The following is a 22,125-nucleotide window of genomic DNA, read 5'->3' as shown; positions in this document are numbered from 1 at the left end:
TTTTGACAGAATATCATAATCAGCTGATTGCATTTCATAGCTATCGACAACAAAGGACTAATTAATAAAGGTGTTGATTGAATTGTTTGACAAAATGATATGGTTAAATGGCTTCCGGTAAATGTCACATAAAGGATTTATTCACTACTTTGCAACGCAGGTGTTGGAAGCAAACTTTTGACGTCTCCTCTCCTTTTAAAGATAGTTTAGAAAAGAAAGCTGTAGTTGTGACGAAAAATATTCAAAAGCAAGAAAGTCTCTGATTTAGGATTAGGGAGACTACTTTTAAAGTCGTTTGAGTGACACACGTGTTTCAAGCATAGTTTTACGTCTCAACTTTTTCATTTGCGATAGTCAAGAAAAGAAAACTGTCGTTATGAAGAAATATATCCAAAAGGTTTGGAACAACCCTTCGAACAACCCTTCGAACAACCCTTCGAATGAGAGTAACCCTTCAATGTAATGACTACACATGAAAAAGGGATCACTTTCATGTGATTTAAGCTTTTGTTTTGTTTTAAAACCGCTTCTTAGTACAAAGGGCACATCAGTATTTTTCTTTTAAAGTAACTTTCCCAACGAACTAGACTGGTATTAAATGATCAAAACATGTCCATGAATTTTGTTATATTCCAGGACTTATATCTTCTTTATTATTAAAGTGTAGTGGCCTCCTCATTTAGAAAAGTTTTTTTAAATACAATGATTTTGTTCCCCCTTTTAAGTTAAAATAAAATCTGTTGTTTTATAGAAAAAGTTTAGTGTTCATTCCTCACAATGTAGACTCTAAAATAAGTTTTAGAGAATAATCATGTCTACAAAATGGGACAAAATCATCTTATTTAAGGGAGAGGGGGGGGGGGTAGAAAAAAAGGTAAATTTAAAACAAAAAATATATTTATGTTAATTGGCGAAAAAAATAATAAAGTGGCGAAAAATATATGGATTTGGCGAAAGAGATGGCGAAAAAAATTATTGACCCAGAGGAAACTCTGTATATATCCTTAAAGTAATTACACGTATAGTTCATTTCTTTTCATACATATTTTTATTTACAGTAATCTCAACTGCAAAGAGTCATAAAGTTAGTTACCAATACATTTTTGTTTAGATAATACAATTTCACGAGTCAGTATAACTGAAACTAACATGCTTCCAAGCTGTGCAAAGTACCAATCAAATTTTGTAAAATGCCTAGAAAAATTAGTCATTTTGTATATAAAAAAAAGTAAAATCACAAAATCATTTTACTAAATGCCTAAATTTAGAAAATGCCTTTAACATATACAAATGCTTTCATTTCAGGTTTAAATGTAGACATCACATTCGAATCATCGTGTTAAGATATATGTAATACTAAGCTCTTTGCACGTTATACAATCCTGTTTACAAATCTTAAAATGTGAGTATATTGTCAGTTGTAAGAATAAATTTATGACTCTATTTATCTAATGTACCCTTATTTCCAGTGGCATTACTGACTGTCCGATCTCCATCTCCATCTCAGTAGCCTTACATATATCTTCTACTGTTTCTGCAGATTTAGAAAAACAGTCAATTAGATCATGTACACAACACAAGCGATCATGCACCTACACACACAAACAATTGTTGTTATCCAGTTATCACTTATTTGAAAATATAATTTGTATACTTAAAGTGAAATGTATGGTATTTCGTCTGGTTCATAAAATGATTTAACTTTGGTGGTCATGGTCATTTCTGTCGTTAAATATAATTGGACAGAGAGGTTTATAGGGATTCTTGGAAGATAAAAGTTCCGGAAGGTCTATAAAATGACGAAAAATGACTCCCAATAATTTTTGTTCGTTTCTCTATGTAATCTTACGGAATGACTTTAACTTGTTCCGTGGCACTTTCTTGAATCTGGCTTCTTTTTTGTTAATCAATAATCGAAGTATTCTGTTCATTGCTGTTTTTTTCTTTTGGTCGCGAAAGCTCAAACATATTGAATGCTTACATTATGTTACCGAAAGTTATACGCAAATTGCATATACTTGTGCAATTTCAAAATAATACGTTTTAGAAATGCATGAAGATCATTTTATGCATCCCTTAATTATAAATAGCATAACTTTTGATTAAAATTATAAAAAGCAAAAGTTATCTTCATCAAATTTTATTTTCCCCCAAACAAGGAAAGACTATATAAGGCATTAAACCAAAAAAAAATCTATTATTGAAACATGATCATTTCCTGTTACCTTCACATTTTTACAGGAAATATTTGTAACCTTTAACATCAAAATCATAAAAGAGAATATGGGAATCAATTTGATTAAAGTTGATCTTTGTATTGTAATAGAATTGTTACAACTCAACGTGTAAGGCAAGTACGTGTTTAAAACTTTATATTATAACATGTTTCTAAAATATTATCACTCCGACGAAATACAGCTACAGAAAACAAATAAACATTACATTTTACACAAAGATCTTAAAAGTGATTAAAATGAGCGTACTCCGATAAAACCAGGTTAAACTCGTGTGCTCTGAAAGGAAACGCAGTCATCGATGCACATGTTATGTCCCCAGTGCTGCTCTTAAATAAAAAATATACAAGTGAAAGACGACGATAAGTCTCATTCAATAAAGTAAAGGAGACAAGTTTTGTAATGTAGAGAACACTTTCTTATCATATATACGTACACGTGCACATTATCGTTGAATCGATGTTTTTAAGTTAAGAGTCTTTCCTGGCTAAGTACTAGTATACAACACTGGTTTTTATCTGTACTTTTACACTGCAATTATAAAATGAGCATATGTTAGTATGTATGAGCAGTTGATATTATGATATTGATATATAGATAGGATATATCAAACGCTTGAATGAAATAAGATTTCAAAAAATTCAGGTAAATGATGTACATTTACATTTGTTATTCCAGAGATTACTTCAAAGTATACATAACCTTAAGAATAAGAAACATAAATATTCATACAGTAAATAATTGTATTTAGGAATGACAAGTCAGATCTTTCAAGCATTGATATTAGCAGTCACACTGACAGGTACGTCTATGCATTTATAGAAGCATATTAAAGATAACATATCGCAATGTGTTGGTCCAGAAATTCTGGAGGAGCATTTGTTCTAGTGAAAGGGTATTGGTTTTCTATCCGTCTTTAATTATTTTGTTAACCAACAGATATTTTTAAAACAAGTTACTTTTTTAAGTTTAAGTAGCGTTCCATCTGATAACTGACCTCAAAGACTGACATGTCAACCACTTAATGTATTTTTTGGAATAGCACTATATTTGCATTACCTTAGCTGTATTTGGCAAAACTTTAGGAATTTTTGGTCTTCAATGCTCTTCAACTTTGTACTCTATTTGGCCTTTTAAACATGTTTTCATTCGAGCGTCACTGATGAGTCTTTTGTAGACGAAACGCGCTTTTGGCGTAAATAAAAAATTTAATCCTGGTATCTATGATGAGTTTATTTGTATGATATTTATGTAGATAAACTGATACGATTTCAATGTGAAATTATGCATATATTTCGATGTATAATCCCATATGCTATACTTCATCTCTAGGATTCTTCGATCATTTATTTCAAAACCAATTATTTTACATTGTATGATTTATTTTCTTTTAATGACACAAATATGAAAGTGTACATCAAACAGTATTTGTTCATTCAAAATATGGTGTGTATTACTGCATAAATTATATCTATATATATGTATAAAAAAGATACATTGTAAATCCAAGCATCGCATATCATTTCATTATGATGAAAAATAACACCAATTGATGTTTCCAATATCAAAGTGTCAAATCGGGTTTTTTAAATGTGAGAACATGAGTAAATACGACTTATAACTAAAATTGATTAACTTAGAAGAGAATTCATCCCCTTGGTCATGTCTGTAACATTTTATTTCATAACAAAAAAAAACATGATTTTGTTATGTGGAAAATGGTGGATAAGATATATACATTTTAACTTATACTGCTTGTCTCATTTTTCACATTCGTAAGTGGTTTATAATTTTACAATATAAATTGTCTATGATAAAAATTAAACTTTTTTCTGCCGGAATAAGCTACAAAAATAACGAGTACCTTTATTTTATATTTTGCTGAATAACTTGATTTTTTTAATATCAACTATAAGGGTGAGAAATATAAAACAAATGCTACTAATTAGTTGTAATTTATTTGATAATATTGTTTTATTACAGACATGCATCAAAATGAAATTTGCCAACAAATGAAAGGTATAGTATAAATATGGCATTAATCATTGAGTATTGAAAGAGGACAAAACGTAAATAAACACTTAACACTACATTCTTGATCACGATTGAAACGAAACACTTTAAGTGTATAAGCATCCGTTTATTTATACTATATATTTTCAAGGCGCTAAGTTTAGGTGGTAATGTAGTATTTTGTCCCTGTGAACTAGGTTACTCTATGTTTATCGACTTAAGTTAAAGTATCTGCATACTGTGATTAGACAAAAATACAGCTTCTTCTTACCATATTCTCCCAAGTTTAAGGATGAGTCAGGTGTAGAAAAATATGATAGTTTTTTGTACAGGTTAACCTGCGAACTTTAATAAATTTTGTATATACTGGATGATTGAAGGTCTAAACTTAAGTGGCTTAATGTTTATAAAGATTGTAGAAAAATTAAACGGTTATCATAGAAATTCAAATTACTTCAGACTATTCAAATGAAAGTACATCTGTTAACTGCTAGGTCTTTGGTCAGTGTTAGGAATAAGTGTGAATTCTATAAATGCTTTCAATATCCATCTGGACCAGATGGTGCCAACAGTTTTTAAATTACGTTATTGTTTATATCAACTAGTAACTTTCCGTCTTTAGTTTATCTCATTGTTTGCAATTATTTCATCTTTTTTACATATTCTTTTAATGTGTGCTTTGTGTTTTATAGAACTTTTTCCGTTCTAGTGCTTTGCAAAAGTAAGATAATATTCTAAATATTTAGGATGTTCGTATCCCAGGCAGAAAAAAATGGCCGTATTGGGCACAACGTTTTAGAACTTTTGGTCCGTAATGCTCTTCAACTTTGTACTTGTTTTGGCTTTCGAATCTTTTTGATTTGAGAGTCACTGATTAGTCATGTGTGGACGAGGCGGACGTCTGGCGTATTTAATTATAAACCTGGTGCCTTTTGATAGCTAGTATTTGTATGTTTCTTTGTCCTATATGTTCTCCTATTCATTGGTATTGTAGTCTTGTCATGTAAAGTTATATTTGACATTGCCATAAAAGCGGGAGGTTTAGCTAGCCACAACCCAGGTTGAACCCATATTTATTCTTCTGAAAATGTCCTGTATCAAGTCAGGGAAATGACCATTGTTATATTATAGTTTGTTTATGTGTGTGTTACATTTTAGTGTAGTGTTTCTGTTGTGTCGTAGTTCTCCTCGTATATTTGATGTGTTTCTGTCAGTTTTAGCTTGTATCACTGATTTGTTTTTCTTCATTTGATTTATGAATTGCGAACAGCGGTATAATACTGTTGCCTTTATTTATAAAACAAAATAACATATAACAGGCTATTATTTCAACTTAGTATCATTTTTATAATGAAATTTTCATGATTTCTTGTGATTGAAATTTATAAGAATTCCATGTTTATTCTGTATTATAATGTTTTGAGCGGTGCATAACACTTTCCATACAAACTATTTTGTAGAGATAGTGTTGTGCGCCGCACAGTACATTCTATTGAAATGTACTACCTTCTTTGAAAGTGTTGTGCGCTGCATAGAATACTAAAATACAGAAAACATGGAGTTTACTTGAAATTTTAAGCACAATAAAATTATGCATATTCTAAATTTAAAAATAATTCCAAGTTAAAATAATAGCCTGCTATATGTGCTTTGCTGACGAAAAATTGATCATGATAGACCTTCGATCAATCATGTTAGTTTCACATCTTTTTTTGTGATTTTATTTCCATTATGATATTCAATGAATATTTCAAAATGTGCAATTAGTTTAATGTTGAAACGTTGATCAAATATCATTCGACATAGGTCCGTTTGCGTTAGTTTCGGAAACAAACTAAATATATAGGAGACCTCCAAGTTCAGTCGTAACGTTGTATCAAGGTAACTGACATTTCAACATTAAAATATTTGCACTTTTTGAACTGTTCATTGAATATCATAAACATGATAAAGGAAATGAAAGACGAAAATTTGATATATAAAGTTAAAATACCGCGATAATAAGTCGATAGTAAATTGTGGATACAATGTATCGGTCAACCATTTTGTGATGAAAGCAGTAAACTTCTCGCTGTAATTTCACTTATTGAGTGAATAACAGCATCCGTATTTATCATGACATTAAATATCCAGTAGAGAAGCTTACGTTGTCTGTGCAAAAACAAGTCGGTATATTCTTTCAAAAAGATTATCAATTAAGGGGCGACCCAACACTATACCCTAAAAAGACTCTCGTTTATTTTTTCTTGTTTTATCTCATTGATACATGAAAAATGTGCTTAGATGCACATCATGTAACGAAAAAGATTTAAAGTGTTGTTAAAAAGACATTGCCACCCAGATGTGGCATGGGTATTAATACGTCAATTTCGGTCGATTTTTGAAGTTCCAGAAATATGTGTATAGGGGTATACATGTTGCTATCTACTGAGTTTTATAGGAATATATATCATGTACTAAAATTTTCAATTGCATAATGAAAGACTTTTTTTCAAACACACAAAAACACATGACATGTATTAACTATTTCTAACCAACAATTTTATACTATGAAGTTTATTATGTTCAAAACTGTAGTTTTTCATAAAAAGTTTCATTATAATTTTATTGTTTTTACATTTTATACTTTATCATATTATATGTAAGACCTGGTCATAAAACACAAACATTTATGGCCCTTCCTACATTTGCCTCTCTACATAAAATATGACCTCCTGGTTTTCTTTTGTAAATTTATTTTAATTTTGTCTCTTTGAAGATTCATTAAAGGAAAATGTGTAATTTTACTTGGATTAAAAGATTAAATGAAAAGCATTAGGTGTACATCTGCTCTTAGAAACAAAGTAAACATTCTGATCAGGATTTGTTAAGTTCTTGTAACGCTGCATTAAAACAGACCATGAGTTAGAGTTATATTTCTTAGATATTGTGTTCCCCCTTGATAAAAAGGACAACAAGTTGTTTAACAATCAATTCTTTGTCTGAGCTTTTATCATTTAATGTTTATAGAAGAAATGAAATGTGAAACTACAGAACAGTTCATTGGTGTAAATCATGGAGAAAACTTGATTTTGAATTGCACTTGCTTTAACGAGACGAATGGTCAATGGATAGGTCCAAATAAGTCACCAACCTTATATACGACTGCGGATAAATTAATACCATACACACAAGGAACGGAATTAAACCCATGTTTGAACAGATCAAAATTTAGAGTTTTTGGTGGATACAATATAAATAAATGCAATTTACAGATTATGAACTTTGCGTCTGATGATGAAGGTCTATATAAGTGTCAATACATAGATGCATTAACAGTTTATGTGCATGCATACAACGTTGTTGTCATTAGTAAGTAGACTCTACTGACTATTTATTTCCTAGAAGACTACAGATGGATTACGGGTTAAAACATCTTGTTATTTATGCGCGTTACCAAACGAAATATATAGAGTTTGATTTAAGCTTGATGACATTGTTTTCTGCTCTGCAAAATGGGATAGGTATATCAAAACATCTCATTCCGCGCATTATACAGATTCAATATTATTCATTTGGAAAAAAAACTTTCTTGACACAAACTCGAATCTAACACCGCAAATACCGGTAATTTTAATTAAAACTGGATGAATTCTTGAGAATAAACATTCAGCTAGAAATATTGAATTTTATACATATGCACATGTATAAATTTTTTAAAATTGACTAACACGAAAAATTTGAAATTGTTTTGATTATCATATTAGATGTAGGTCGATCGAATACTCTGGTGGTGGCGAGTTATTTGAAATTTTGACAGAAAAGAAAATGGATAGTTGTCTCTACATGACGTAGTTGCACTGATTCCCAGAAAATATTGTCTGATACTATAAATAAAGTCAATTTTATCTTATACTGCAACAATGACAAAAAATCAGAAACAATATTCGACGGTTAATTTGTATTTGTTTAAATGACTACCTACATGTATTTGTTCAAGACCAGTGAAAAGGTAATTACCAAAGTGGTTTTTTTTTCTGATAGTCGAAATATATTTAACTTGTAAGAGTTCAATTCTACAAATTATAGTCAAATTGATGGAAACTTTTTTGTACGGTCGTCTTAAAAGAGGTTGAACTCCTAAAAGTAACAATAGTATATTTATGGAACAGACGGAACACTTCAGAATAGTTTCAACCATAGCATATATAATTAACGGTAGAAGAAAACAAGTTTGAGGTTCAACATTTGGTAAAGATCAATTGTAATATAATATCAATTTAAGCAAATTTCTCACTCCTGTATACAAGTTTTACAGACAGACCTTTCTATACAATCATGATTTTTTATATTTCCTAGGATTCCCTGCATATACAAATTGCCCGAAACGCCTAACAGGTAAATAACTGTTTATAAAAAATGTAAAGTAATGACGTTTAATGGCAGTGATATACAGTTATATAAATGGACAAATTAAAATATCACAAAAGAAAAAAATATATGTTTAGATAATTATTACGAATGTATTTCGAGACAGATTTCATTTTTTTAAATACATCAAAATTAAAAGCGAAAGATGTTTAAAAATATGAGACAGCCGTAGATTTTCTTTATACAAATTCACGAATACTGTTTTCCCTTATAACTGCTTCTTTGAAATAACCCCTATCTTAGACAAAATATCATCGATAGCACAAAACACAGCTTTACAAGTCAAATTGTTTACTCATACGCTGTTTTTCGGCCAACCGATTTTCCTAACAGCTGTGAAATTTCAAGTTGTTATTATTCAATATCAGAAATAATAGGGTCGTGGTTCTTAAAAGAACAACCATATTAAAGAACTTACAATACCTTTATCCGATAAAGCGATGATTCATAAATATTTCTACAACTAACAGAACTAATTTCTGGATGCCTTTATACTATTCAGATTTACTTTTACGAGTATTATGCCTTTAGTCTTATTATTTCACAGTACTTTAAGTTAACTCAATGCTCATCACCTAGTCTAATCGGCGTTGAAACTCAATTCTGTTAGACTTTAATATTACAGATTATACTGTTTGGTAAGGTAGGATATTAAGCAAAACTGTTTTTCTTGTAAAACTAAAGAGAAAGAACTCCAAAAACCTATATTTCAGCATTCGATATAATTTGTGTTTTCTCCTTGACTTCATATTGTTTAATTCAATTTTTAGATTTATTTTGCTTTGCATCTTGTTGTTCATGTTATTGTACAATACTTTATCATGTTTATGTTAACTCAATAATCTTTTAACTTAGTTATATTTGTAACAAACAAGCAAGCCTTGTGTGATAAATTAAAAATAGCGATCCAATTAATTTTCCTATACACAGAAAATTATACGGTTTTTTTTCAGATCCTGAATTTGTATCTTCTTCTCCATACGGTTATTGTTGGATAATAATGGGTAGTTTGGTTGGATTATTGGTAATATGCTTTGTCACGTCACATATTTGCTGCTGTTTAAATCGTGCAACGAAATCAAGTCTTGTAATATCCCCAGAAGTACAGTATGACGAAATAGGAACAATAAATTATAATGATGTCGTTTTAGAACCAATATCTTACGTCAATCAACAAACCACATCTAGAGTCTCCGATAGCAACAACAGTCTCTTTCGAGCTAACGTGGAGAGCTCAGAAGAAAGTTCTTTTATACGACAGTCCAATTTAACACTAAATAATGACGATTATGAAAACCCGTATCATACAATCAATCCTGCAAATATTGAAATTCATCAATATAGTAACATTCTGCTAAACAATTATCAAAACACAACTATATTTCCTGTATGCACCGGGACAAAAACTACAAATAATTCTAAAGCAAAAGATTACAATAATTGGCTTGTTATTTATATAAAAGAGAAATGAACTCAGTGTAGAACTGTAGTACGATTTTCTTACAGGTTTTAATCAATTCAGTGTTTAAATAAGTGGTAAAGCTTGAAAATTTATTTTAAATCAAAACAACTTACAAGGGGAGTCTGATGAACACAAATTGGTCAGAAACTAATTGATTCAAGGGTAAACGAGTTCTTATATTCATGCATTGTCGATAAGTGGGCAGGATTATTTTTTTACTTATACATTTTAAATAGTGTATGATGTCAACAGTACATTCAAAGCTGTAAAAACGTTTATGATATCTAACTGTTCTTGTTTTAAATGACGTGTATATATTATTCAAAATGGCTGAACTAGGTGGAGACGTATTCAAACGTAAATTAAAAGAAAAAAAAGTGAAAGAAATGAACATTCAAACATACATAGATACGTTATATTATAGAAGACTGTATCTAACGAGACGATATATGTACATTGACTAGCTATATATGCAAATGCAATAAATAATTCAATTTCGAGAAATGAATGCGACCTGCACCTGGATCACAATTCCGAACGTTTTAGCATAGGAATAACCCGTAGCTCTATGGTCCGCAAATTGGCAATAAAATGTCACAAGGTGACAAAAACGGACAGACTAAAACAAAACAAGGAACAACACATAAAACACATGTACATACAACCTCCTTAGTACAGGCAAAAAATATGCATATCGAGACCATATATCTTATAGTAAAATCATCCATTAAAACTACACAGTTTATCTCTAAGCAAGATGACCATGTGCCAGCTGGAGAGGAACAAGAAACCAGTGCATAATTGGAAAGTAGAGTAGAGAAACCTACACTTTTATAATGCTACTTTTCTTTACATGTATATCTGATTTGCATATTAATGTTTTTTTTTATGCATATAAGAAGACAAATGAAGGGTAAATTAAAAACGAAGATTCAAGTATCAACTTTGAATACAAATACAAGTGTCTTTACAGCACTATCATGTTCAACATGAATAATGCTGCAGGAACTCTTCAAAATAAATCTTAAACTTTAACCGCCTATAAAAGAGAATTAAAACGAGAGTCATAGAGACAACAACCCAATAAAAGAGCAGTCCAAGGCTAGGAGTAGGTTTTTGATGGAGTGATATAGTCTTGCACCCGGTGGCAGGCTGCAGCTGGCACCTAAACAATAATGTATACTAGTTTGCGAAATATTTGCCACACTAAACTCCTAAACATACGTATAAACCAAAATAAAATAAAACACACAAGACTGAAAAAGGTTAGAGGTTAATGACCTGGTACAGGCGCAAATATGCGGTAGGGTTATTCATGTTTTTGTAAGATATCAACCCTTCCACTATTCATTTAGCCAATTAATAAATACACAACAGAACTCGCAGTAAAATTCCGTTTAACAGAAGTTCGCATTCGATGTAAGAGTAGGTAATTGACGAAAATCAGCAGTGATAATGATTAACATTAATTAACAAAGGACTACTAGCAGCTACTGACTTGATACAATGTAGCTCCAGACTACAAATAAACTTATTAAAAGATTTGTTTTTTGTCATAATAAAATCAACCACATACCCTACCGTAAGGGGTTAAGTGTCATCTCATCATACATTTTACATGAAGAACATAACCTGTATCGTGCCAACAACTAGTTTTAGAATACTTGTCAATGTGTATTTTCGAATACAAAACCCCATGAGTGAATCAATACTAATCCCCAAATTTTGCAGTATCTCAATCATCCCTTGTTTGATAAGTTAATTAGCTATTGCAGTGAATAACGACAGACGTGTGGTTTGTATTGCATATTAATTCTACATTCTACGACTTTGCCATCAGAAAAAGAATACATTTACGGGTGTTTCACATACAATTTTTAGATGATACACGGACATTGTTTAGTTGTTACATGGATTTTATGAATAAAATCACTCGTGCATGATCAGTGAGTTCAGAGGCACTTTAAATTTCAATTAAATTTTTAACTTTTTGTTTCACCGACATACTTCCTGTCTTTTTAATTCAAATATTCACATTTGCATAAATAACTATGTTTTTTTTTCCAAACAATTCCAGTATATTACTTTTATCAGTACACCAAGGGATTGAACATTCAACTTCAAAAGGGGGGGGGTTATGTTTTTTTTTTTTCTAAAAAAAATATTCTGATCCCCAGTTATATGAGAAAAAAATATATTTTGGTCAAGCAGATGACAAAATAATGTTCTGATTCCTGTTTTCCGAATACCGTAAAAGTGCTAATTTCGGGAAAAAATATTAGGGTTATAGCGTTGACAAAACTATATAATGTTCTCATTTAAAAAAAAACTCTTATTGAAGCTATTATAAATGATCGTTTCGTATATGTATTCTTTTTTCCAATAGTGAGAGGACTTTTAAAAGAACATTTTTGTTAAATGCTCAAAGTAAAACAATGCTTGTACCGACGTTTATATTTCAGTAAAAGGGACAAGAAATATACATGATATATATATAAAAAAATCAAATCTAATCAAAACATAAAATCCCTATCAATTCAACAATGCTTGAGTGATCGCTTAAATGAATAGTGTCCGTGTAAAACGTGTTCAAATATGCAACAAATTTGAAAAAAAAAATCACAAGCTTAGTAATCAACACTTCTGTGTTGACATGGATATCAATAATGTGGTCAGTTTTTATAAATTTCCTGTTTACAAAACTTTGAATTTGTCGAAAAACTAAGGATTTTCTTATCCCAGGCATAGGTTACCTTAGCTGTATTTGGCACAACTTTTTGGAATTTTGGATCCTCATTGCTCTTCAACTTTGTACTTGTTTGGCATTATAAATATTTTGACATGAGCGTCACTGATGAGTCTTGTATAGATGAAACGCGCGTCTGGCGTACTAAATTATAATCATGGTACCTTTGATAACTATTTACACCACTGGGTCGATACCTCTGCTGGTGGACGTTTCGTCACCGATGGTATCACCAGCCCAGTAGTCAACAATTCGGTGTTGACATGAATATCAATAATGTGGTCATTTTTATAAATTTCCTGCTTACAAAAGTTTGAATTTGTCGGAAAATTAAGGATTTTCTTATCTCAGGCATAGATTACCTTAGCCGTATTTGGCACAACTTTTTGGTATTTTGGATCCTCATTGCTCTTCAACTTTGTACTTGTTTGGCTTAATAAATGTTTTGACATGAGCGTCACTGATGAGTCTTGTGTAGACAAAACGCGCGTCTGACGTACTTAATAATAATCATGGTACTTTGATAACTATTTACACCACTGGGTCGATGTCACTGCTGGTTGACGTTTCGTCCCCGAGTGTATCACAAGCCCAGTAGTCAACATTTCGGTGTTGACATGAATATCAATAATGTGTTCATTTTTATAAAGTTCCTTTTCACAAAACTTTGAATTTGTCGAAAAACTAAGGATTTTCTTATCCCAGGCATAGACTACCTTAGCCGTATTTGGCACAACTTTTTTGGAATTTTGGATCCTCATTGCTCTTCAACTTTGTACTTGTTTGGCTTTATACATATTTTGATATGAGCGTCACTGATGAGTCTTTTGTAGACGAAACGCGCGTCTGGCGTACTAAATTATAATCCTGGTACCTTTGATACATGTAACTATTAACCTATGTCACCATTTTGGAAGGTAAGCTGCAATTGGATCATATTATGACACGTGTTTGTGACACATCCTGATCCAAAATATAAGAGGCTTATAAAACCTATCAGCATTACAATTTTAATTTACAAAAAAAAAATCAAAAATCTATACTTATATATATCTATTAACAAGACAAAATCTATTTGTTCATAACATTTGATTCTTTAAATTATAGAAAATTCGTTAATTTTATACATTTATATTGTTATTGAATTCATATATATTGAATTAAGATACATACATATGATTTTTCGTACATAAATGACAGGGCATCATAAGCCTCTAAAGGCTGGTTTGTATATATATACATGCCAATTGACTACTTATGTTTAAAATTGTAATATTATACATTGTATGTCATGTATATGTACCAAGTTGTACTCTAAAATAAAAAATATATATCTATCTATATTGAAATAATATATATTGAATTCATATAAATGAGATCAAACGTACAATTTTATTATTTTTAAGGTGGAATGGAATACATTTTCTTTCAATAAAAAAAGGTTAATTTTTATTTTGAATTAATTTCAACCCCCTTTTCCGTGTTTCCTAAAATGAAAATAAAAAGTTAGCTTGCTTACATCTTAAATCATTTTCAAACATTCTTACTTGCGAGGTTGCATTTTAAAAAGTCTAAAATATGTACGACATCCAACTTTTTTTATAAAATTATTAAATTCTTTATTTTTTTTTAGAAAAAACTCTCGATTGAAAGGAAGTGAAAAAAAAACTGTGTTTAAACTGTTATCATATAATTTCATTAACTTGTAAATGAGCATTTAAGTCTAATTTTACTACCTCTTATAAATGCAAAATATACTACTTCTTTCTTTAAACATAATAAAAGTTGGATACAAAACAAAGGTAACAAAGAAACAGGCCGGTGACGGGTAGATTTTCTGTACGATGAGTCAGGTGAAGGTTCAAGGCGTCAGGTAATACTTACCAAAACAAATTGGATGTGCAATACCTGAACGTACTCGTCTGCACGTAGATTTACATATTCACGAATGATGCCCTTGCAGCGATGATAAAACTTAGTAAACGTTTGGACAAATTTGGGATATTACAAACCTTGATGTGATATCTTTAGTAATACAGTGATTAATTTTGTAAAAAACAAATTCGTTCTTTAAGATAAGAGCAAATCGATCAAGTTGAGATAGATAAACTCTAAACGATGGTGCAAAGACCACATCAACATCTAACACATTCATTAAAAAAAAGGAATTTCAAAATCATCTATTTTATCGTACATTTTTGTATAAAGTTTCCCGTTAGAAATTTAGATATCAAGATCATGGAAAGGACGTTTAAATATTCATCGCGATAAGATCTACAATTAAGTCTAATAGCCGAAATCGCCCTTTGTATCCTTATTGAGCAGTATTGGGGTTATATCTCTTTAATGAAAATGAGTGACTCTGATTTTGAAAATTAAAATAGATTTAAAAAGCAAAAAAGATTCACAGGTATGCAAATAAGGGAAAATTGCCGAAATCATCAATCGACTTCTTATTAAAGTTCCTGATCTGTAATGGATTGGATATGTAGTATTCAACGTGTTTGCCTATTACTTGGCAATTTTAAAAGATAGCAAAACACTTGTCGTGGTGAAAATTAACCAGCAAAACAAGATCCAGAAATATTGGCGAAATCTTTAGTAGACTATTTGTAGGAGTGATTACCCTTATTTGACGATGTTTTTTTTGTTTTTTTTTAGCAAACACTTTAAAAGATTGAAAGAAACTGTAAACGAAACAAATATAAGATTTTAAAGATTAACAAAAAAAAATATTGTTTTCATGAATAATTTTTTAGAACACAATGTTATAGAGTTCCATTGTTGAGGTAAAGGAGGCACCAATACATTTTCTGCAATTTAAAGACTAGTCAGTATTATTTGTGATGTAGCTCTTTTCCGTCTTTCAAACCAGTAAGTTCGGAACCTTTACATGAGGAAAAGAGGATTTGATTTTGCCAATAAAGGAATTGATGCAATCAATATCTGCAACGGTCTACATCACAAGGAGGTAACATCTAACATTCCTATTTATTTCCAAATCAGTCTGCTCCTATTGTATCCTACATTTACACCAAAACCATTGCACCTAAAATATTTAACTACATGTATTAACAAGCATTGCAGGACCTTGACTTAAAACAACACCTAAAAAACCTCCGACATGTGACTGTTCCACTCGCCTTATAATTACAGCCCCTCTGGTCATGTTATAACTGGGGATCTAAACATAATTCAACATGAAAATCTCCGAAAGGTGATTGCTCATGGTGCTAAGTTTAGAGAACCCCAACACATCAATTGGAACCATAACTTCAAAATAATTATGGATTCCATTGAGAACTACGGTAGAGCATGGGCTAAGCGAGAAGAAGTTGAACTGGACACTTTGTCAGAATGGGTTAAAACTATCAGGTATTTGATAAAACGTCGCATTCATAAGTTGAAAAACTGTGTGAACGATTGACCAAAGTCCGTTTTTAGAGACAAAGAGGCCATAAAATTTCTATCATCTCTTCATGATAAGTATGTTGTTGTTCCTGCGGACAAAGCTTCAAATAATATTGTCTTTGTATGTAAATCGTATTACTACGAATGTCTTGTAAAATAATTGGGTATACAGGAGCACTCAGGTAATCCCACATACAAAGACATATCATTTGACAAGGATGAAATTTTAGCAAATCATAAGTCCTTCATGGCTTCAATAAACCTTACATTGAATACCAAATCGGAGGACTTACCTTGTTTGTATTGGATACCAAAGCTTCATAAAATTCCGTACAAACAACGGTATATCGCTGGCTCATCTTCATGTTCCACTAAAGAATTGTCCATTGGAATGACTAAAATTCTGTCCGCAGTGAAAGAGGGTCTTCAGAAATACTGTAAAAATGCGTAGTGGTATTAACCATATGTGGATCCTTAAAAATTCTAAAGAACTTCTAGACAATTTTAAATCTCGGTCTTTTTCTGAAATTAGTTCTATCAAAACTTTTGATTTTTCAACCCTGTATACCCCCATTCCCCATGTGAAATTGAAAAATAGCCTAAAAGAAATAATCCACAATGCCTTTCAACATATAAATGGTAGCATACGCTATAAATTTAATACTTTGGGATTTAATAAGGCATATTTCGTTAATAGTGACAAACAAAAAAGGAAAAACATGCTACACAGTAGAACAAGTGGTTTGTTGAGTTTGGAGGTAGACTTTTTCAACAAATTGTCGGCATTCCTATGGGAACAAACTGTGCGCCTCTTCTTGCCGACCTCTTTTTATTTTCATATGAATCGGAGTTCCTCCAGATACTTGAGACAAGAGGATCAAAGTAGCCAGATTGTTAAATTTCACTTTCAGGTATATTGGTCATGTTTTTTCCATAAACAATCCGAACTTTTCAGATTTGGTCCCATTAATATATCTCCCAAAACTAAAAAGAAACAACATACATGGCTTCCTCCGCCTCATTTTTAGACTTATATCTCAAATTTGATTTACACAGTCATCTCAGTACCAGAATCTATGACAAACGAGACGATTTTAATTTTGAAATTATAAATTCCCCCCACCTAAGTAGCAATATACCAACTTCACCTGCATATGGGATATATATTTCCCAACTTATTCGATATTCAAGAGCTTGCAGTTCCTACTCAAACTTTGTAAAACGTCATTAGTGTCTGAGTAGAAAGTTGATGAACCAGGGTTATGTCAAAGAACGTCTCGTCCTTTTTCTAAAAAAAAGATTATTGTTGATAAATATTCCGTATCAACTTAACATGTAATACATGATGGTCTTGATGTATAGATTCTGCGTACTGATATTGTTTATCATCTTAACAACGTGTTTTATTGTTCTTTCATTTGTCTTTGTCCTATTATTAATATTACTTTTACTGTTGGATTGTTTTATGTGATATCCGTTTAACGTGGCTCGGTACTTATACATCCCGTCAATGTGTTTGTATTGCCTTTCATTTTTTGGTGGTGTGTTTTGTATATGCGACGTTTTGTATTTTTTTTCTGTTCTTATAACGTGACTCTGTACATTAGTATGATATATTGTTCTTTTTTATGTCATTATAATATTTCTATTATGAATTACAAAATATTTTGAACCACAAACGTCAAAATCATTCAATCGCGTCGTAGAATTAACCATTGGTGGATTCTTATTAATTCTATATAACTTTTGGACTATTTTAAATCTCGGTCCATTTCTGAAATTTATTCTCACATACTTTTTTTTAACCCTGTATGCTAACATTGCCTCTGTGAAATTTTTAAATTGTGTGTATGTACATTGAACAACAAATATATGTGACGTATAAAATTTTCTGACGTCAGACACGCAAATCAATGAATGTGTTTGTAGATAGATGTTGTTGTTTTCTGTTTAATTGTTCCTTTTAAAATTGTTACATGATGATGACTGCTGTACCCATATTTTGACTATTTATTTGTTGTGTCTGTTTAGTTAACGCATCATTGTAAATATAACAGAATTTGATGAGACTGTCATCAAAGTGAGAGGGTTAGCGCTATAAAACCAGGTTAAATCCACCATTTCCTACATTTGAAAATGCATGTATCAAGTATACTATTTGACAGTTCTTGTTTATTCGTTTTTGATGCGTTTTGTTATTTGATTTTACCATGAGATTATGGACTTTCCGAATTGATTTCCTCTAAGTTGAGTACTTTTGTGATTTAACTTTTTGCTTAAAGACATATTTAGTAATACATGTTCCGCGGAACCTCTAGTTTACATTTGCCTTGAAGCTTGATATTTTTGTTGATGCTTATTTATTGACTCTCCTCCTTTTGGAATCAGCCTTTGTATTTGGTATTTTTATTTGTAGTTTAATTCTATTCCTTCTTGGTATTGGAGAAAAACATGAACACGTTTTGTATATGTCAACACCTCGCCATATTTATGTAACGTCCTGTATAATTCAAATAATGAATTACAATGTATCATATATATTCATTTAGGATTTAAACAATAAACTTAATAGTATATAGACCATTAAACAATATGATTGTTTTGACGATTGATTTCCTATTTCCTGACATAATTTACAGGGACACATTTCATGTATTTATAATTTTTACATTCAATTAAAAATATTATAAAAGCTAACATGTAATAAAATTTCATTTATGTTCTTGGACTTGTATTGAGGTAAGCCAGCTTTAGAATATATATCCTGAAAATAATTATGCTTAAACATGTAAGGCAAGCTACAGTTTAAACAAGTATAGTTCGTTTCTTTTCATACATTTTTTTATTTACACTAATCTCAACTGCAAAGAGTCATAAAGTTAGTTACCAATACATTTTTGTTTAGATAATACAATTTCACGAGTCAGTATAACTCAAAGTAACATGCTTCCCAGCTGTGCATAGTATCAATCAAAATTAAATAACATTATATAACAAACATCAAAACAACTAATACAAGAAGACAAAATGTCAACAATAATGACAACGCGAAATTGACTGCCAATCTTCTGTAGCTGATAGAATAAAAAAAAAAAAAATGAAGTGATATCATGAAATGATTTTATGCATGACGATGGCTATTCCTTTAGTTTGATGTACATCTACGAATATGAGGTACATTCCTTATTTGATATGTCAATTTTTAATGCTATGTTCTAAAAACCATACTGAAGATAAGATTGTAAGTCTTAAAAATCCCATCCAATTGTTTAAAGTGATCAGGATTGAGGAAATTCTGCTCGACAATGACACCAAGGTATTTTTGTTAGAGTTTGTGCTACTCAGTTTTGAATAATGTTGCTTTGTTTACTATTGTTTGTCTTTTTGTTTTTTTGTTTTGTTTCTTTCTTTTCATGGAGGTGTCAGCTTTCTTTTCTGATTAAACGTATTTTGGTATCAAGGCAACTTTGTACAAAGTTAATTTCCTTATTGAAATTCTAAATTTGCATTTTTTTTTAAATTTTTGCTGAAATATCCTATGACCTTGGCTATGCTGTGTATATGTTACAGGCATTTTCTAAATAAAGGCATTTTGTAGAATGACTGAATTTTCAGGCAATTTATAAATTGCCTACTCTTGACAGGCATTAAACAGAATGACTAAACATACCCAGTAGTCATTTTATAAGATGGTATTTTTTGCAGTGGATTATTCTGGATAAAGGCAAAGATTTAAGACTGCCGCTTGCCTATCTGTAGCATGGGTTTAGCGATACAACGCGGTTTATGAATGTGATGTCAGTATATGAGTATCTTTATATTTACTGCCTAAAAAAAGCAGTAATAGGTACATCAGCCATTATGGGCAGATGTGATTCACGGAGTTCAGTCCATTGAAGGGTATAAGCCAAAAGATACTAGTCAAACTAATCATAATCTGTAAATTGAATCTTCTGGGAACATATGAAAAAAAGATATGCATGTGTGATGTATGTGCACATTGCGAAACCCAATGTTGTTGAATGTTAAGTGATTTATCAAAAATAGTAATGGAAGTGCTTAATTAGAGATAATCCATGTTTATCTAAATATGGTGGAAGTGCAAAAAACAGATTTTTGAATCAATCAATGTATTTGCAAGAAATACATGGACAAATATTGTGATCAGTTCTATCATCCAAACATTTAGAGATTTTATAAATAATAGTCAAGTTATGTGCTTGTGTTAATTTGAATTAATTAAGTAAAATTTATTCTGGATTATTTCAACTCTTGTTTTTTATTTCAGTAATTATCATAAATAAAACTGCTCCGGTGTCCAACGCTTTTAATTTGTTAAATGCCTTTCAATTTTTGCAGGCATTTTGTAAAATGCCTAGAAAAATTAGTCATTATGTTTATAAAAAAAAAGTCAAATCACAAAATCATTTTACTAAATGCCTAAATTTAGAAAATGTCTTTAACATATATTTAAGGTTTAACTGTAGACATCAAATTCGAATCATCGTGTTAAGATATATGTAATACTACGCTCTTTGCACGTTATACAATCCTGTTAACAAATCTTAAAATGTGAGTATATTGTCAGTTGTAAGAATAAATTTATGACTCTATCTAATGTACCCTTATTTCCAGTGGCATTACTGACTGTCCGATTTCCATCTCCATCTCAGTAGGCTTACATATATCTTCAACTGTTTCTGCAGATTTAGAAAAACAGTCAATTAGATCATGTACACAACACAAGCGCTCATGCACCTACACACACAAACAATTGTTGTTATCCAGTTATCACTAATTTGAAAATATAATTTGTATACTTAAAGTGAAATGTATGGTATTTCGTCTGGCTCTTAAAATGATTTAACTTTGGTGGTCATGGTCATTTCTGTCGTTTAATATAATTGGACAGAGAGGTTTATAGGGATTCTTGGAAGATAAAAGTTCTGGAAGGTCTATAAAATGACGAAAAATGAATCCCAATAATTTTTGTTCGTTTCTCTATGTAATCTTACGGAATGTCTTTAACTTGTTCCGTGGCATCTTTTTGAATCTGGCGTCTTTTTGGTTAATCAATAATCGAAATATTCTGTTCATCGCTGTTTTTTCCTTTGGTCGCGAAAGCTCAAACATATTGAATGCTTACATTATGTCACCGAAAGTTGTACGCAAATTGCATATAGTTGTGCAATTTCAAAATAATACGTGTTAGAAATGCATGAAGATCATTTTATGCATCACTTAATTATAAATAGCATAACTTTTGATTCAAATTATGAAAAGCAAAAGTTATCTTCATCAAATTTTATTTTTCCCCAAACAAGGAAAGACTATATAAGGCATTAAACCAAAAAAATAATCTATCATTTCCGATTACCTTCACATTTTTACAGGAAATATTTGTAACCATTGACCTCAAAATCATAAAAGAGAATATTGGAATCGATTTGATTAAAGTTGATATTTGTATTGTAATAGAATTGTTACAACTCAACGTGTAAGGCAAGTACGTGTTTAAGACTTTATATTAGAACATGTTTCTTAAATATTATCACTCGGACGAAAAACAATGACAGGACAAAAAATAACAATACATTTTACACAGAGATTTTAACAGTGATTAAAATGAGAGTTCCCCGACAAATTCAGGTTAAACTCGTGTGCTCTGAAAGGATAAGAAGTCATCGGTGCACATAGTACGTACTCAGTGCTGCTCTTAAATCAAAATTATACAAGTAAAAGACGACGATAAGTCTCATTCAATAAAGGAAAGGAGACCAGTTTTGTAATGCAGAGAACAACTTATTATCATATATACGTGCACATTATCGTTGAGGTTGAGAGTCTTT

General features: G+C 30.8%; 1 protein-coding gene across 1 annotated transcript in view; it reads left to right on the top strand.

Annotated features, from left to right (window-relative positions):
- The first annotated feature begins 1,301 nt into the window (after positions 1 to 1,301).
- The window catches only part of LOC143059445 (uncharacterized), a 39,479-nt gene continuing 18,655 nt past the window's right edge, over positions 1,302 to 22,125 (top strand). The window contains exons 1-5 of the mRNA XM_076232943.1: positions 1,302 to 1,402; positions 2,242 to 2,354; positions 2,986 to 3,036; positions 4,218 to 4,253; positions 7,257 to 7,598. Of these exons, the coding sequence (XP_076089058.1) occupies positions 2,988 to 3,036; positions 4,218 to 4,253; positions 7,257 to 7,598 (427 nt within the window). The 5' untranslated portion in view covers positions 1,302 to 1,402; positions 2,242 to 2,354; positions 2,986 to 2,987. The remainder of the gene's footprint in view (positions 1,403 to 2,241; positions 2,355 to 2,985; positions 3,037 to 4,217; positions 4,254 to 7,256; positions 7,599 to 22,125) is intronic.

Source organism: Mytilus galloprovincialis, chromosome 14 (assembly GCF_965363235.1).
Source record: "Mytilus galloprovincialis chromosome 14, xbMytGall1.hap1.1, whole genome shotgun sequence".
NCBI lineage: Eukaryota > Metazoa > Mollusca > Bivalvia > Mytilida > Mytilidae > Mytilus > Mytilus galloprovincialis.
Note: the sequence above shows the minus strand (reverse complement) of the source record. Positions and strands in the feature narration are given on the sequence as shown.